General features: G+C 46.5%; 1 protein-coding gene across 1 annotated transcript; it reads left to right on the top strand.

Annotated features, from left to right (window-relative positions):
* On the top strand, window positions 1-7,509 carry LOC148812997 (uncharacterized). The gene is made up of 7 exons (XM_088908451.1): window positions 1-47; window positions 950-1,009; window positions 1,291-1,490; window positions 2,890-3,044; window positions 4,670-5,133; window positions 6,003-6,211; window positions 7,160-7,509. The coding sequence occupies exons 2-7, from the start codon at window positions 994-996 to the stop codon at window positions 7,382-7,384; spliced, it is 1,269 nt and encodes a 422-aa protein (XP_088764577.1). The 5' UTR covers window positions 1-47; window positions 950-993; the 3' UTR covers window positions 7,385-7,509.
* Window positions 7,510-19,331: the final 11,822 nt, after the last annotated feature.

Below are 19,331 nucleotides of genomic sequence, written 5' to 3'. Positions count from 1 at the left end.
ACACTGTCGCAGTCCTCCAGGAAGAGCTGAGAGAGCTTCGTACAGCCGTGAGTCTGAACACTTTTTTTTATTAATACGCTCTGGGATGCCTTACTTTATCCGTTTATAATAATAATAATAATAATAATAATAATAATAATAATAATAATAATAATAATAAACTTTATTTTATATAGCGCCTTTAAAGGTGGCTTCTCAAAGCGTTTTACAGGATGACAACAACAATAAATAAAAAAACATACACCAGATAAAACACAATTACAATACACAGAGGAGACCGTGGATGGTGGTACTAAATACAGCAGGAGCAGAGGGGTGAAGAATGGAACCAGTTCAGTAATAGAAGCAGTTCAGTAAAGGCTCTTCTAAAGAAGAAGGTTTGGAGTCTGGATTTCAAGGAGTTTAGAGAAGGTGACTCTCTGATATCCTTGGGCAGAGAGCTCCAGAGCTTGGGGGTATAACAGGAGAAGGCCCTGTCACCCATGTAGACGGGCTTGGGGGACAGTAAGGAGCTGCCTTTGCCATGTGCTTTCGATTTGAACCGGACAGTCTTGTAGTCCTCCTGTCTCTCCTGGTCTTAATGTGGGGGGAGGGGGAGGGTGTGTGTGTGTTGTCCGCTGGTCACAGAAAAGGATTAGTCGTTAAGAGGACACCAGGTGCTCGGTTTACGAAGATTTGCACAGCATTCCAGTGAGCTGTGAGGTCGCTAGAAAAATGCGGCTTAAACTTGTGTAGACTTGAAACCGGTGTGTGCTTTCTCCACTTGATACCTCCCCAGTAGGGTATCTCAAGCAGTGTATTGGTCTCTCAGCTTGCGTTGTCATTCATCTCAAACCCAGCTGCTCTCCATCGGTGACGAGCTGGTGTTCTGGCATAGGAACGGCAGGGAAATTACTTTATATTCTTGATATTTGCCTTAAATAAATAAACAACTTCTTTCTCTTTGCAGGAGAGACGTTTTGGTGCCGAAGGTCCCATCGAACTTGCTTCAGGATGTCTCAGTGTCGCGGTAAGTGTGTTCCGATCCATTAACCCGAATCAGATATTGTGATTCTCTGACTTCAGCTGTGGTTTTTGAACCTTTGCTGTCTTACAGAGGTATGGTGAGGCTTTAGAACTCAGGAGCTGAACCCCAGTGTACTGTCTTGATTTCAGTTACTGAAGGTGTTTGCTCAGGGCAGACATGCAGAAAGTTTCACACGGACTCAGGGGCTCAAGGTGTTCTGGGTTGGGAGGGTTTTGACATGGGTGAGCGCGGGGGTGATTTTTTGCTGAATGTCTCTCTCTCAGACCTAGTGCCTGCGGATCAGCAATTGATGAACGACATGGAGATGTTCAGAGATATGGTCCCGGCCGCAGAGAAGACGGCTCTGCTCTTCCACCTGTCCTACCTGTGTCTGGCCACCCACCCCGAGCTGGAGAGGAAGCTGAGGCTCAAGGCCACCGAGAGCCAGCAGCTGTTCGCCTCCTCCGAGGTCCTGCTGCTCCAGGTGAGTCTGTGTGTGTGTCTCAGTTGTGTGTGTGTGTGTGTGTGTGTGTGTGTACGTGTACGTGTGTACCTGCTGCTACACGTGTGTGTGTCTCAGTTGTGTGTGCAGCTGCTGCTCTGTTTTTCTTTGGTTTTCAAATTTAAAATCTGAATAAAATATCATTTTCAAATGGGTTCTACAATTGAACTTATATCCCATACATTTAGTTGGGTCTTGGGAGATCACACTTTTGGTAAAAGTTGCAATTTTGTCAAATTTACCAGAAAGGGAGCACTAAATTTTAAATGCCTTGCTGTATTCATAGATTCCATTATTGAAATATAATTTTCTTGTTGCTCAGGCTGTACAGGAAATGTCCCTGGGAGGCTTCCATAGAGTCCTCCAAACTCCTACATGGAGTTTCCATGTTCTCCCTGTGTTCATGCAGGTTTCCTCTGGGTGCTCCAGTTTCCTCCCATAGTACAAAATCGTACTGGCAGGTGCATTCTCCCTGGTGTGGGTGTGTGAGTGTGTGTGTCTTTGTGTGTCCTATGATGGACTGGTGTCCGGTCCAGGGTGTGTGAGTGTGTGTGTGTCCTGTGATGGACTGGTGTCCTGTCCAGGGTGTGTGAGTGTGTGTGTGTCCTGTGATGGACTGGTGTCCTGTCCAGGGTGTGTGTGAGTGTGTGTGTGTCCTGTGATGGAATGGTGTCCTGTCCAGGGTGTGTGTGAGTGTGTGTCCTGTGATGGACTGGTGTCCTGTCCAGGGTGTGTGTGTGTCCTGTGATGGACTGGTGTCCTGTCCAGGGTGTGTGAGTTTGTGTGTGTCCTGTGATGGACTGGTGTCCTGTCCAGGGTGTGTGTGAGTGTGTGTGTGTCCTGTGATGGACTGGTGTCCTGTCCAGGGTGTGTGTGTGTCCTGTGATGGACTGGTGTCCTGACCAGGCTGTGTGTGAGTGTGTGTGTCCTGTGATGGACTGGTGTCCTGTCCAGGGTGTGTGAGTGTGTGTGTCTTTGTGTGTCCTGTGATGGGCTGGTGACCTGTCCAGGGTGTGTGAGTGTGTTTGTCTTTGTGTGTCCTGTGATCACTGGTGTCCTGTCCAGTGTGTGTTTGTGTTTGTGTGTGTGTGTGTGTGTGTGTGTGTGTGTCCTGTGATGGACTGGTGTCCTGTCCAGGGTGAACCCTGTCTTGTGGCTGTTGCTTGCTGGAATATATCCTAGTTCCCCCAGTCTGTGACCCTGTACTGGAGAGAGCTGTGGGAAAATGGATGGATAGTCTCCTGTAAAATACATCCCAATCCTAAAATCTAGAACCGGGGTGTCTTCCCTGTTGGAATAACAGCACTGGAGACTCTGAGACAGCAGGGGGTCAGCATTGGAAAACAGAGATAACTGCACTGGCGCTTGATCTCGCTCGCAGTGCGCCAGTACGGGGACCAACATCGTCGGCACCATGCTGCCGATGATCCGGATGGCGGTGAAGAAGAGGAATGTGGCGCTGGCCAAGAAGTTCCTGGACAAGTCGAAGGGCTGGATCGAAGACATCTGCCACCAGGTGGACCGATCGGTGGAGAAGTAAGACCCCCCCCCACCAGAGCTCCGGCTCTGCTGTGGGGGAGCCCATCACCGCAAGCAGCCAGATACCCTGGGATATCGGGACGCATTCCGACCGAGCAGCTTGTTCCACCTTCCCACCACCCCTTGTGTAAAGCACGCCCTGTTAGGGTTGAATTATCCACTCCCATACTGTCTCGGGAGCTGCTGTTTGCTTCATATTAGTTAGACTTTAAGCCCAGGGTGCCCGTTATAGTTGTTTTTGACACCACTGAATACCTTATTTTACCAACTAGGAGAAAGTACTGCAAGATCCTCTTCTGCTGTTGGCGTCAAACGCATGAGAATGCATCAACCCAGTCAAAACTCTTCATCGGTCACCCAGTAACTTCAAGACCACAAACCAGGGAGCCAATGAGAGGCAGAGTAGTTTATAAGATCACTTTATTGGCCCTTTACAATTTCTTGCATTAGGAATTGGTCTTTTTGCAAACCCCAGCTTGCTCTCCATGAGACACACAGACAGGGCAGAGAGAAGCTGGGGGTCAGAGCGCAGGGTCGGCCATTTATACTGCGCCACCTGGAGCATCTGGGGTTCAGGGCCGTGCTCAGGGGCCCCAGCGGAGTAGGATTGCCCTGCAGTATGCACATATGCAGTGCATAGGAGTTCGCATTGGCCCCGTTCTCTCGGGAGGCGTACAGTACAAAAAGACGACGCCCCACAGTGTGCACGGCACATTACAAAAAGGTAAATAACGACAGTCACGACAGCCCACCACCATGTACAGCCAAGCACAATAACAATAACAACTGGACGGTAGAATCACGATAAGTACAGTAACGCCAGTGAGAAGAGCAGAACGCGGAGGCGAGTGGAGTTCAGCAGCTGTAGTGGTGAATCATTCACACTGCTGCCCTCTGGTGGCGAACAGGGGGAGATTCCTTCCACTGGGTCCCAGGCTGCTTTCAAGCAGCAATAATAATAATAATAATAATAGTAATAATAATTGCTTACACTTATATAGCGCTTTTCTGGACACTCCACTCAAAGCGCTTTATAGGTCATGGGGATCCCACTATCACCACCAGTGTGCAGCTCTTTACAGGTCATGGGGATCCCACTACCACCACCAGTGTGCAGCCCCACCTGGATGATGCTCCAGGCCTCTCCCCACACATCAAAACTCAGTGGGGAGGAGAGCAGAGTAATGAAGTCAATTCAGAGAGGGGGGTTATTAGGAGGCCATGATTGGTTAGGGCCAATGGGAAATTTGGCCAGGACGCTGGGGTAACACCCCTACTCTTTTCGAGAAACGCCCTGGGATTTTTAATGACCACCGAGAGTCAGGACCTCGGTTTCACGTCTCATCCGAAGGACGGAGCCTTTTTACAGTCCTGTGTCCCCGTCACTATACTGGGGCATTAGGACCCACACAGACCGCAGGGTGAGCGCCCCCTACTGGCTTGACTAACACCTCTCCCAGCAGCAGCCTTTGTTTTTCAGCCGGTGGACATCTCCCCCCCCCCCCCGTCTCTCGGATCGCTGGCCCAGATTCTCCTGTCCCGTACGGTCTCGGGTAGGGGGCGGGCTGCAGGCTTCCACACAAGAGAGGGGTCACAGCTCTCTACCCCGTCTCCTCCTCCAGGTACGAGAATCTGAGCAAAGGCGTGGGCGACACCTGCAGCGACGTGGTCAAGACCAAGGCAGACAAGGAGCGTCAGGAGAAGGAGAAGACAGCGGAGGCCCGGGCGCTGGAGGGACAGTGCAGCAAGCTGGACGTCTCGGTCAAACAGCTGCAGGGGGAGAGGAACCAGCTGGAGAAGGACATCCAGGACAAGAACAAGGAGCTGCAGGGCCTCATCAACAGCATCGGGGAGCGCGACCGCAAGTTTGGCATTGTGGCAGCCGTGGTGCCCATCCTGGGCGCCATGATCAACACCATCCAGAAGGCCGCCAACGACCCCAAGGACAAGGCGGCCGTGGAGTCCCTCAAGGTCCAGCTGGAGGAGCTGCGCAGCCGCAGGGACGCCAAGGTGTCGGAGCTGTGGCAGAAGGAGAAGGAGCTGATCCGGCTGCAGCTGGACTACGCCAAGGTCCAGATCGACATCGGTAGGCGGGCGGGTTGCCGGATTGTGGGGCCGCTGGGACGAGGTTTGTCTGTTGGGGTGAGATCACAGGCTCGGTGACCCTGATTCCCACCGGCAGCTCAGGACAGTGCTGTCCCGGTCCGGCAGCTCAATGCATGAAAACGTCCTGTGTGTAACCTCCAGGCTTGGCTGGCAGATCGGTAACTGACTGAGAAGCAGATCTCAGCCAGCTGTGTCTTGACCCAATTCTGGGTGTTGGCTTCAGCAACATGGCTGGGCAGGGTGTTCCCCACTCCCCCCACCCTTTGTGTAAAGAAGCTCCTCCTGTCCAGCTGTGTCTTGACCCAATTCTGGGTGTCGGCTTCAGCCACATGGCTGGGCAGTGTGTTCCCCACTCCCCCCACCCTTTGTGTACAGAAGAGCCTCCTGTCCCGACTGGAGGAGCTCACCCAGCTGTGTCTGGAGAGGAGCCAGGTTATCGGCTTCAACAACACGGCTGGGCAGCCTGTTCTCCATGCCCACCACCCTTTGTGTAAAGAAGAGCCTCTTGGGTTCTATCTGCACTCAAATCAACATGAACATAAATCAATATGAACAATAACGCTGCAAAGGCTAATTAAAATGTAAATTTCTCTGCAGTAAGCTTAAAAGGCTTCAGCAGTAGTCCTGTCCATAGCTAACCAGAGACTTAGAGAAATGCACTAATGTTTGTAATAATGTGTAATTAACAGTGTGATAACATGTTAAGAGGTTGCTTATAACAGACCTGAAGTGTCACCAGAGTTAAACAGCTTCATTCTCGAAATCTGCCGTTTTTTTCCATCTAAAAATGACATTTGCCTCTTGATCCAGCCTCTCCAGCAATTCCTGTTTTCCTCCTCTGCTTCCCAGGATCCATTGGCGACCCCAAGCAGCTGGCGGAAGTCCAGAAGTGCCTGACCAAGATCCAGGAGATCCTGCTGCAGATGAAGAAGTTCTGGGAGACGACCGGCGTGGCGCTGGACAACCTTAAGCAGAGGACCTTCGCCGGAGAGGACATGCTGGACTTCCTGGAGGACTGCGAGATGGACTTCCTGTCCAGCCTGGATAAGGCCGAGCCGGTCAGTGTTGTTTTTTTTCCCAGCGTGATTCTGGTAGATCAATCTCAGAGCGGGGGTGGACAGAGCTGTCCTGCCTGGCGTCTCTCTCTGTCGGGTTGAGCTTCTCTGATCTGGTACCTGTTGGCCCAGATCTTTGTCCTGCACACCCCAGACACTCTGACTTGTCCAGACATTGTGCTGCAGCACCAACAATCCTACAGGCAGCCCCTGAGCTGCTGATGCGGTGGTTACTGTGGCTTCTGATGGGTGCAGTGCTTGTCCTGTATAGGCGCGGGTGGTGTCGTGGGGAGGCTGTTCTGTCATCACTCTGTCAGGTGGAATAAGAAAAACGAGAGTCAAAAGTGTAGCCTAAGGCGATGGAGACCAAAGGCTACGAGATTGAAGAGCAAGGTGGGAGGTTTCACAGGGGACGCAGGTGATCATGAGCTGTAGCTGTGGATCAGGGAGAAGTCATGTGCTAAACATCCAGATGGCCCCCATTGCCTTCTGGGCTAGAATTCGGTCAGATCCTTTCACGGGTCAGGGATAATCCTGCAGGTGGATTATCGCTGCAAGGGTTTGCGAGACACGCGGACCGCCCCAATGCCTTCTGGGATAGAGGTGCGTCCCCCCGAGAGAGCAGATGATTCCTGGCGGGCTGATGGGTGCATTTTGATTCCAAATGGTCCACGTTATTCTCCAGGCCTCTGTGTGGCAGGGATAAATCTTGTTGCTCTGAACTGCCCTTCACTGAACGGTCTCAAACCCCCTCTCGCACCCAAGATGGCAACTGCCATCCCCACTGGTTGCTGCTGGAAGAGGTGTTACTGGGGCCAGCAGGGGGCACTCACTCTGCGGTCCACATGGGTCCTAATGCCTAGTACAGCGAGATCTCGTGTTTCCCGCGCCGCTCAGGTCGACCTCACGTCTGTGCTTCTCCTCCTCCCCCTCCCCCCCCCCCCCCCGCAGATCTGGAAGAGCTTCTGCAACGTCTGCATGCACGTCCGCGGGATGTTCATCCTGCAGTCCAAGGAGGCCTACAGGTTCCTGGAGGTCAGCCCCTCGGCCCTGAGCAAGGAGCAGTGGCAGCAGGAGTACGACAGCGTGGTGGCGCAGCTGGACAAGCTGAACCCCCCCACCATCCGGGAGCTGCCAGAAAAAGCTGCTGGGAAGGCGGTTGAGGGGCCGAAGTAGGGAGGCGCTTCGAGTCGGGGGGCTGCTGGGATATCGACCGCTCTGAAGGGGTCGACTCCTTCCTCCGCCCCCAGTTCGTGAGGCTCCGGTGATGCTGTTCACACTCAATAAAAAGTCGGTCAGCACCTCTTGCATAGTGGCTTTTTTTTGCAGTGATTATCCGTAAAAGAGGCCGGTGAGACCCCTTATTTTTTTGGGGGGAATGATGCACCTTTCGTCGAACCTCTGTTTGGTGAAGGCAGATGGGCCTCAAGGACCTCTTCTTTCAATCCTCTGCCCATCAGCGGGTCCTCTGCTGTCTCGATCATGTGACGCAAGAGGGTGCGAGGCTCTGACAAAGATGGCGGCTTGTGTCTGAAACTGCATTTCCCAGAAGGCATTGGGGGGGGGGATAACCTGTGCCATCCTCTGTCACCTGACTGATTTGGAGGCAGACCATTGGTCAGGTGACTGCTTCAAGCCAGGAAGCTGAGGACTCTAGGTCAGCTTTCTTCCCACTGGCTGTACTTCAGTTATATAGCACAGCACAGTGCCTTACAGCGCTGCGGCCCCGGTTTTGACTCCTGGAGTGCTCTATCTGTGTAGAATTTGTACGTTCTCCCTGTGTCCATGTGGGTTTCCTCCCACAGTCCAGAGACATGCTGGTGAGTTCATTGACGTCTAGGAAAATTGGCCCAGGTGTGTCACCTTAGTCTTTTTCTACATTTCTGAATCTCACAGAGTTTTCCTGCCTGCACAGTAGTGGTAGAAACCATGAAGTTAATTCTTCTGATCGGCTTTAATTCAGACCTTTGTCTGCCAATTTCCCTATGGGATTAATAAAGTATTATCTATCTATCTGCCTAATTAGACACCCCACCATCCCGATGCTCAGGGCATGACCATGACTTCCCCCCCCCAGCTGCGTGTAAAACACAGGAGGAGGAAAGAGGCTGGTTCTCTTTCGTCTGGAATGATTCATGGGGGGTTTGACTGGATTTGGAGATGGGGATCGGGGTCCATTCTGTTTACGGAAATAAGCAGCCATCACATTAATAATTCAGTAGATTACACATCTAAAAAAAATGGCATGCCATAATCTTTCACAGAGGACATTTCAGCTCCCATGGGAAGGTCAGATGGAACCGGCTGCTCTGATGAAATCCGCCGACATTGTGAATACATCACGAGTATTCATACATACTAGTATTGAGAAGGAATTGTGAAGACATCTCCTGAGTTGGCTTTTCATCGCATGAAATACTAGTATCAGGTGCCCAAGTAGTTTTCCCTATTACGGCCAGCAACAATATCACTCTGCAACTCTTAGCTGGCAGCCCCCACTGAAGCTCAGCAGGCATGAGCCTGGTCAGTACCTGGATGGGAGACCTCCTGGGAGAAACTAAGGTTGCTGCTGGAAGAGGTGCTAGTGGGGCCAGCAGGGGGTGCTCACCCTGCAGTCCATGTGGGTCCTAATGCCCCAGTATAATGATGGGGGACACTATACTGTAAGCAGGCGCCATCCTTTGGATGAGACAAAAAAACAATGTCCTGACTCTCTGTGGTCATTAAAAATCCCAGGGTGTTTCTTGAAAAGAGTAGGGGTGTCCTAGCCAAATTTCCCATTGGCCCTTATCAATCATGGCCTCCTAATAATCCCCATCTCTGAACTGGCTTCATCCCTCTGCTTTCCTCCCCACTGAGAGCTGGTGTCATCTATCATCCAGGTGGGGCTGCACATTGGGGGTGGTAGTGGGATTCCCCATTACATGTAAAGTGCTTTGAGTGGAGTGTCCAGAAAAGTGCTATATAAGTGTAAGCAATTATTATTATTCCTTTTATTATCCCTACTGAACCGCACAGCCCTGCCGAGACCCTTACAGCTCAGAGTCTTAGCCCCTACTCAACAGAGCCACAAAGTCCAGCCCCAATCTCTTTACTCATCAATGTGCGACTGTCACTAAGGATTAAACTGAAAACCAGCTTGCACTCAGAAGCAGGATGTGATCCCCACAGGCTCTGACACTGAGCCCACAGTTTTAGCCTCACACTCACAGGACCAGTCTCTTTACTGATCAGTGTGTTGACATTTCAGGAGGAATTAAATTGAAAACTAAGTTACTGTCACTTAGAACTAAATTGAAAGTTAACAAGAGGACAGAGCCAGGACTTGAACTCCTAACCCTCAGGCTGAGAGTCCTGCTCGACAGAGACACATGCCTTGTGACTGAGTCTCTTTACTCATCAACGTGTTACTCTCAGGAAAAATGTGATTGGGAAGAAAAAGAACAGTTCTCTGGCAGTTCTAGTCAGCAGTTCAGAATCTGTCCCTTCAGATCCGGACAGCCGCTGTTCCTCGGTCCCGAGTTGAGAAGATTAGTTCCCCTGGGATACCTGGGCCTCGGAGCCCGCTCACTGTTCGAACCCCTGCCCACAGGGGCCAGACACGCTCTCCCTGAGATCTCGGTGGTCTTGACCTCCGTGAAGAGAGCGGGCATGGTTCTCTTGTCCAGACTCCCAGTCCTGCTGCTCGGAGCTCGGCGGACTGGGCACAGCGGCACTGAGCAGGCTCGCGCTTCAGAAGAAGGCAGAGTCCAGGGGAAACGAAACCGGCAGGGGGCTGTGGTGTCTCTCCACGTCTCCTGACAGCCGTCCAGCCTGCAGAACCGCACACACAGGCGCCCAGCTCCTGTCCGAGAGGAACCGGTCCTTCATCATTCCCCAGGGAAGGCAGGTGTGAAGTTGACACCCCTAGGACTGCTCCCTGAGTGCAGGCTGGGCTGGAGTCTTGAATTAAAGAGATCCCCTTAGTTTATTTAATTGATGTATTCTTTTGATGTTGTATCTCACTACTGCTGGTCCTACAGGGGCTTATTTTAATGTTTATGTCACAGTAAGGTGAACCCTATGGGCGAGGAATGTTCCTGCCTCGTGTCCGACTACGCCACCTAGCAATACAAACGGGGTGCTAGGGCCCCTCTACATTACCACAGGTTCTGTTTATCTCCCAGAATCACCAAATGCACACACAGACCAGCGACAAGCATTTGTATTGTATCAGTGCCCTTTTATTTTCTAACTACATTCACATTCACTGTCACCCAAAAACACATCGAAAAACAGCATTCACAGCAGCAAAAGGTCCTTCCCAGGGTCATATTGAATACAGAGGGGCAGCAGTCTTCCCTGTAAAATACTGAAGAGGGCCACACAAACATTTCTACTTAGTCCCTGTAGTCTCTGATGGCCCACAAGGAGGAGAGGGGTATCACCGAGTCCTATTTCCCCAGTCTCCGTTCAGGTAACAATAGGAATCCTCTACGGGCTGTATTACATTCCCCTCAGTTTGAATTGGCTAGCTGTGCCAGTTTCCTTGTTCCTTGCCTTCAGGTGTTAAAAGTCTCTGTACAGTACCTCTGTTCCAATGCCAATGTCTCCCGTGGTCGTCAGTTACTGAACCAGTAGATCCTTGCCTTCAGGTATTAGAAGTCTCTGCGCAGTACCTCCGTGGTCTCGCACTCTGCAGCTTCCCTTGTGCTGCTTATGTCGTCTCCAGGCTCCAGTGGGAATCGTGCTCCGTCCATGACAGGCATGCTGAGCTCTGGTGAGAGAGCATGGTCAATCAGCGCACCCCAACAAAGACACTGGAATCAGCTGAATAGCATTGGCGAAGCTAAGGTGTGGTCATGAGACACCCGTGGGGTATTGTTCTGTTCTTGCTAATTGCTTCCTGCCCGTCGCAGGCAGGAGTCCACGCGAGGAAGATGCGCTGGACAGAGCTCAGAGGGCGCAGCTGGGTGGCTTTCCTTCTGAGTGATGTTCCCGCAACACTCTCCCGCTCCTCTTGGTGCACTCATGCCGCAACATAGGAAGACTGGAGCAGGTGGCTGTGGACTGTGCACATAGCTGAAATAGCTCAGTTAGGAGAGTGTTAGACTGAAGATCTAAAGGTCCCTGGTTCACTCCTGGGTTTCGACATTTTGTTTCATCGCGCCCTTTTTTCCTCTCTCCAGCACCCCCTGCCTAAAGTGAGGCTTCCCTTTCTCAGCCTGAAACGCAAGCGAGACACCAACAGGGCCCCCCGCAGGTTTCCGTAGTGTAGCGGTTATCACGTTTGCCTAATACGCGAAAGATCCCCGGTTCGAGACTGGGAGGAAACAGCCTCTTTTTGCATGCTGCTGTACTTCACAGAGGTCTTGAGCCACCGGTCATTTGTTCCCAATGTATTTCCGGTGCCTTCATGCACTCTTGTACCAAACGCACGTTCCTTCTGTACGCGGAGCCGATCATTTGCAATTGGGCTGTGCCAACAGACCAAGACAAGCTCTGTCAGCTCAAAAGCAGTGCAGCACCTGCGAGAACAACAGAAAGATTAGCATCCAGCGGGGGCCTCTTAGTGAGCCCAAGATCTCATCAAGAATCGGCTCCAGCAACAGGGCTGGGCGCATTGTTCCATACTCCGACCACCCTCGGTGTAAAGAGGTCCTTCCTGGTCTCTGCTTGAAAAGCACTTTCCTGCGTTTGCTTTGGTGTAACTGGCTTCCCCTGCATGGGCGAATGTGAAGAAGATCGTTAGTAAGTCATTGAAGAAAACCGAGAAGAGGTCGGAGTGGCCTCTGTCGTTCATCAACGATCCAGTCAGGCAGTACTCCTCTGTAAAGTGCCGTTGGTCCACATCAATTGGCTTTTTTTGCCTTCATTCGTGCATGTAGTAAAAGCAGATGCCCCTATTCTGCCGTGACCCGGATTCGGGGTTGTTGCGGCCACAACGCAAAGTACTGACCACTATACGATCACGATCATTGTTCCATACTCTGACCACTCTCGATGTAAACAGGTCCCTCCTGTCTTTCTGCTAATCACATTGAAGTGTTCATGAAGCATTTCCCTGCCCATCATGTGCCTGCTAAGCGGTTTCTCCGTTTTCCTCTTCCTGTCGTTGTCAGCGACCACAAGACGACGGGAAAAATGCAAGACAGGGAAAAGGTATTAGCTGTCAGGAGTGGGATTTGAACCCACGCCTCTTTGACAGAGAGCAGAACACCCAAGCAATGGAAAGACGTGAATCCTTGAGTCTAGCGCCTTAGACCACTCAGCCATCCTGATAAGCTACATAAATTGGTGTGTTAAAAGCACCAGTAGTTCACAAAAGTGAGAAATGCTTTGCTGGAGAAGCGCCACGTTGCCTGTTGTTGCCTAAACGGATCGCTGAAATCAAATATTTGGATCGATTCAGAGTCTGCTTTACAGCCTTTGTGTAATATTTTAAATTGTTTTGAAAAAGTGTGTACTGTGTACTGTGTACTACGTTTAGAACTAGGTAGAATATGGAGATCATCTCCAGCTCTGAGCTCAACCGCAACAAGAAGTCGTGCTGAACAAGTCAGAGCCCAGTTGATCGTGTGCTCAGTGTGGTGCTCAGGACTCAGGAGCATTGTTGTGGTTCTAATTAGCACGAACTGCAGGGGCTCTGAATCAGAACATTTCAATTTATCTGTTCACTAAGTTAAAATGCAGGATACGTTAAAATAGGATTATGTAAAGTCCCATCCCATTCAAAAATATAACAGGTATACTCAATTGATATATTCAATTAACAAATATAAAAAGATATTATGAACAAGAGAACTCTTTTTCATATAGATCAAGGTTTACACGATTAATTTAATGCATACTTGAAGTGTCTTGCTCTGCTGTTTTAAATATACCTCCAAAGCATTTAGTTGTGTTAACTACCAAATTATTTGAACTAATTTAACGTCATATTCAGGAAATTCAGAGAAAGTCTTCAGACTTGTCGTGGCTGTTGAAGAAGCCACCTGTTGAATCTCACCCGGGATTTCTTGAGAGGTCATTCAGCGAGCGAGTCCTCCTTCTGCACTCCACACTGAGCTAAAAGCTGTGCGAATTCCTCACTGCGTGTCCTGTACTGTTACATGTGTTCTCGTCTAGATGTGGAGCACAGTGACAAGAACACCTTGAACTTTTTCCATAAGTGAAGGAAAATTCAAAAGAGCATGAAAAGTATGGATCGTATGAAATATCCATGGTACAACTCGAGAAAAAACTGAAGGACTAAACAGCGACTTTTGATGATTACAAGAGATTCAAGAAACACAACCGTCCGCACACGGCCTTGGATCCTGAACGCTTAAGCTAAAAGACAAAGGGAAGGATTCAAACTGTAAACTCTCTTCATGTCTTACAGTTTATGAAATAAAACAATTTCTTACTTTCTTAATAATTTCTTACTGCTGATAGATATTTATTGCATTTTAACAAAATCACAATTACAAACATTTTGGGTTAAACTGTTATTCACATACTCTAACGGAGAGAAACGTTAGTGTCTTCAGGTGTGAGCCCATTTCTAAAAAAATAAAAAATAAAAGTTATATGAAATTAATTGTTCTACTTTTTAGGCTTGCATAGCCTTATGAATATTTCGGTTAAATCTTTTTTACTCTAGTAATTTCAGTTGATATTAATATTAGTCATGATTTACAATTTTTGGACATGGTTCATCTTAAATCATTTTGTAGTTAGTTTCAGTTTTGGAAAATCGCACCCAGAAGCTACCAAAACTGGTAATGTTCACATAATGTGTAATGCAATAGCAACATTTTGGGTGGGAAAACAAAAAGTATTTCTCGGTATGAATCCCAACACTTCATAAGCGGCGTCCGAGGACTTCTCGCTTCAGATAAAGCTGTCAATACATCATAGATTTTTACTCAATCAATATCAGCAGTTTTATCGGTACCGAAGGCTAGATATAGATCCTGGCAATACTTCGTGAGATCTTCATAAGAAAATCTAAAATACTACAGAAGCACTCAAATGTTTGCGTTTCTTTTGGATCAAGAAGAGGATAATTATGAGACTCAAAACATGCCTCTCTTTTCTTTTTTTGAGGACAAATGGATTATTGAGGTGTAAAGATGGGTTCAAAACCAAAATCATCTGCTATTGCTGCTGTTTCTTTGATAGTTTCTTCAAATCCTTCAACTGATCATCGGTATCGAGGAATAATATTGTACAAATTGTGGTTTTCTGTTAATTGCCAATTTTATTGTAATTACATCTTCGTTTACAGATGTCTTGCATGTATCACAAGGTTTGATAGTCGCCATGCGTCCTCAGCTAAAATGTTTTAAAAAGTACGACAAAAGTACAATATGCTTAACAACATTTATGGTTATATCTATATTAAAATGAAGGTAAATATACCAAGATATTAAAATACAATTTTACAGTCCTAACCTAATAATGCTTGTGAAGTTTTCCAATATATCCAAACTGTAGTTTTGAAATATTATTGCTGAGAATGCAAAGAGAGTACAAAGATCAAATTCAATGAGTGAGAATACAACAGTAGTTCACTAAACTGAGTTTCTTCCCTGAAATGATTTGCTTGCGAAACACTAAGCAGCTTTGAATGGATCATGGGAATCAAAAATACAGATGGGTTCAGAGTGTGCTTTCCAGCTTTTGTGTAACATTTTCCTTTGATAGGGCAGAGTTGTCTTCACAATCTGGGTTAAATAAAAAGGAGTGATGTCAGTACACAACAGCTTTCCTTCTTGGGGAACAACGGTTGTGTTCCATATTTCTAACTATTTTGGTTTCAAGATAGCAATTTAGTGTGAAACATAAAAGCCAGCTGGATAAATCTCTTACACGTCATTTATAATGGTCTTTCAACTAATAGCCCGTGCAGGGATCAAACCTCAGCTAATGGTACGAGTTGCGTAAGGCTCTGCAACATGCAGATGAGAAACTGACCTCCGCTTCTTCATTATATACACAGTGAGCTATATTTGCGAGCCTGCTGCCCCCTGCGGGCTCTGTATTTGGTTGCAGTACAAGACCTGCCGTGGAGAAATGAAGTGAGGAGGGTGTGTTCATTAAAAGGCTCATAGCGTCCCTGGGAAGGCTCAAACCACCACCCTTTTGGTTAACAACCGAGCCACAAAGACTCATGTACAGCTTAACACTTCTTGGTCTCTGTGAAAGTGATACATTTCCAAACATTCATTTGTTTTTAAAGGAAAATCACCAACAGCAGCCGAGATCTATTGGAGTTTTTTTTCATTCTATACTGCGATTTCTGTAGGGTACCCTGTGAAAATACGAGTTTTGACGAGAAGGGATGGACATATATGGTCAGCAGGCATGGGGAATTGGACCTTATGGTGAAGGCTGCGGGCTCAACAGCAGCAGAACCTGATCAGTATCAGTTGACTCCGATATACTTTGAAAACTTAACTTCTGGATTTAGAGACATTTATCTTAGTGTCGGTATACTAAGATGTTTTGGTAACGAGGAAGGAGGGACAAAGCAAATTGGCAGAATGTGTGCTATTTTGTTGACTACAAGTCCTTACATGCCATGTTCAGAGGGTCATTATTAAAAAAAAACGTAACAGTAAAATTTCTTGTACTTCACGATTATGAGTGCCTGTTACATTGTGTCTCACACCTCAGTGTCAGAATTGTGAGACTATTTTGTAATCAAGAGGGAGGGCCATAGCAATTCAGCAGAAATTGCATTCACCTTTTCCCAATGCATTCTCACATGCCATTTTCTCACATGCCATGCTCAGAGGGTCATATTTTTAAAATGGTACAGTAAAATGTCCTGAAGTTCAGGATTTTGACAGTCTGTTATATTGTATCTCACACCTTGATGTCAGAAATATGAGACGATTTTAAAATCAGGAGGGAGGGCCCTAGCAATATATCAAACATTGCATTTACCATTTGACAATGTATTCTCTCATGCCATGTTCAGAGGGTCGTATTTAAAAAATGGTACAGTAAAATGTCCTGAAGTTCAGGTTTTTGATAGTCTTTTCCATTGTCTCTCACACATCTGTGTCAGAATTTTTAGACATTTTTATAACCAGGAGGTAGTTTCACAGCAATAAGCAGAAATAACATGCCAGTTTGTTTTATTGTGAGTTGTGTTTCTGAAATGTGTTTCATACAAAAATGCAATTTGGACAGTCTCTACTTACATATTCCCCTTTACTGAGGATATGTACAGTAATACATCATAAGTATTTTTATAAGTATTTTTAAAAATGACTGTAGAGAGCCATCTACAGGCGAATGACGACATAACATCACAGCAGCAGCATTTAAGATGGAACGAAAAACGCGAAGCAGCAGCTGGCGAATAAGAAGCCAACTTCAGCCTCGTTAATACAATAGCATTAGGTGAGGTGGAGAAATAGTTCTTGCTCTGAATCTTAACATTTTTATAGGAGGTGTTCTAGGACTTCTTGCCTCAGAAAAAAAAAACTGCTAGTACATCACTTATTTCTACTCCATCAATAGCAGCAGTGTTATCAGTACTGAGCCCTAAATGTAGGTCCTGTCATCATATAAAAAGTCGAAAGTATCGACTGCATTCAACTGATAAAATGTATCTACTATGAGAGTTATATCTTTATCCAAAATACATTGGAAACACATTTTCACGTTTTTTTTTTTTGGATCCTGAAGACTGAGACTCAAAACATTTTTTTTCCTTTTTTCCAGGAGGAAGGATTATACAGATGCAAACATTGTCCCAAAATCAATGTACTCTCCATTGATTTTCTTATCCTCAAATTCTTCATCTGAACTTTGATATTGAAATATGATATCGTACATATTGTGTTTTTCTTTTTAAAGCAAATTTTATGGTTTAAATTAAATACATTTTATTTATTATGAATGTGCCTGAAATGTTTCAGTACTTTTGAGGGTTCTGCCTTTTTAAATGTTATGCTGTTCCTGTCTGATTTATCAAATGTGTCATTTAAATCTCCCGTCATTTCTATATCAGTCTGAAGGCCTTGCAGTAAAGATTGCAATACATCCAAAAATGCCAAGTTTCCCACTGGTGATACATACAAGGAAATGAATGTACATTGTCCCCCCAAATCAACAAATTTAAAATCAAATACCTCCCTCATCTGCAGGTGGAGAGAATAATGTCAGAATAAATACAGGTTTAAAAGTCAGGAGCATTCATAGTCCTGTTTAAAAATGACACTAAAATGCTCACAATATATTAAAAAGCTCTGTAAAATGCAAAAATAAAAAAAAATAAAACAAGGTATAAAGAAATAATACACAGTTATAAAGCTCAGGAATTAGCAATGGGAAGTTACAATGGGTTGATTGTGTTTCATGTGATTTAAAAAATAAAATGTTTGCAAAAAATCCTCTTACAATATGCTAAAAATGGCAAGAATACTTAAAACAGGTGTGTACAATTTTTTAAAATATATATAAAACAAGTTAAAAATAAATACTAAATAATACTTTAATGGGTTTAAAATTCAGGAATGTAATTGATCAAATGCTTACGATGAGTGATGCTGGTGTTTCGTGTGATTTAGCGAATTCAAAAAAATATTCACTTTAAAAACGGCAAGAGCTCGTATGAAAAAAAAAAGTTCGTAAGTATCTTTAACAGCTGCGCCAGAACTATTCAGATACATCAGAAAGTACCTGAACTTGACTGGTTTATATTCAGTTATGTGCATTGGGAACGAAAGGGAGACTTAGATGGATTTTATTAGGGTTTTAGGAATCAGAAAATTTATTTTTACACATTTATGCCTACGAGCAGAAATAACTTCCTGCTTTCAGCACTTTTTTTTGTTTTTGCTTGTAACCTCGAACAGAGAAACCCAGTACTGACTTACAGAAACACCCCGGAGTTTCTGTTTCTGGGATTTAAGAGGGATGTATGCAGCGGTATTACGAGTCTGGAAGGAGGATGCGCGCATTCCACACGGGGAGCTTAGAGCAATGAGCCGCACCTGCTGCGCGCTGAGTCCTGTCCTATATAACCGCTGAGCACGGACCCAACTAGTCTCCAGCCAGTGTTGGAGATTTACAGGGTTAAAGCCCAGAAGTAGAGAGTAGAGAGTAGAGAGTAGAGAGTAGAGAGTAGAGTTTGTGTACGATTATAAGATTAAGGGGATAGGGTTTGGTGTACAGAAGAAGCTTAGGTTTGGTTTTTGTTTAGTTTTGACACATTTGTAACGGCCATGGCGGCCTGTAGGGTCGGCATGCGCCGTTACTTTTGCGCGCGTTTGGTGTACAAGAGTGGTGAGGGCTCGGCTCACTCGGGTGATATTTCACGGTTGGACTTTTCAAGGAAGGTGTTACAGAAAGAGTTAAAGGTTAAGGCATTAGATGTCAATTGCTTAATTACTTTGCCGAAGGGAATTGGTTTTGACATTAGTTTCAAATCGGCAAAGTTATTGGAAGAATTTAGGAGAAAAAAGATGTGGGCCTGATTAGAATGTTTGAATGGCAGAAGCTGACGGATCTTTCTAATAGAACTGTGATTGTTCGCATGTTTAATGAGATGGTGATGAAGGAAGATATTGTGACATGGTTGTCTAAGTATTGTTTAGTGAAAGGTGAGCCTCAGAAAGTCTTGGATGATGATGGCATCTGGAACTGTGCATGGAGAGTACCTATTTCGTTGCATGAAGACAAAAATGGTTATGGTGGATTTAAACACATTCCTTCCTTGATTGGATTAGGTGAAAATAGAGGCCTTGTGTTCTACCAAGGGCAGCCAAAACTGTGCAGGAGATGTGGGGAGCTGGGTCACTTTGTGGATGCCTGTACAAAGGTGGTGTGTGGTAAGTGCAAGGAAATTGGACATGCATATACTGAATGTACAAGCGTGAGGAAATGCAATCTATGTGAGTGTGAAGGTCATGTGTTTAAAGACTGTCCAAATTCTTTTGCAAATAGAACAAAACTGGGAAGACCGATGCAAAAGCAGGAAGAGTTTGAAGAGGCATTTAGGGCTGGAGCAGTGGTTCTGGATCAGGAACTGGATGTGGTTGACGTTGAAGAAAGTAGTGGAAAAGAGAGTGAGGGTTCAGAATGGAGTGAAGGAGATGAGGCTGAGGTAGAAGAGAATGATGATAATGTGGAAAGTGAGGTG

The sequence above is a fragment of the Atractosteus spatula genome (assembly GCF_055471065.1).
Source record: "Atractosteus spatula isolate fAtrSpa1 chromosome 10 unlocalized genomic scaffold, fAtrSpa1.hap1 SUPER_10_unloc_12, whole genome shotgun sequence".
NCBI lineage: Eukaryota > Metazoa > Chordata > Actinopteri > Semionotiformes > Lepisosteidae > Atractosteus > Atractosteus spatula.
This window is presented reverse-complemented; position numbering and strand designations above follow the sequence as displayed.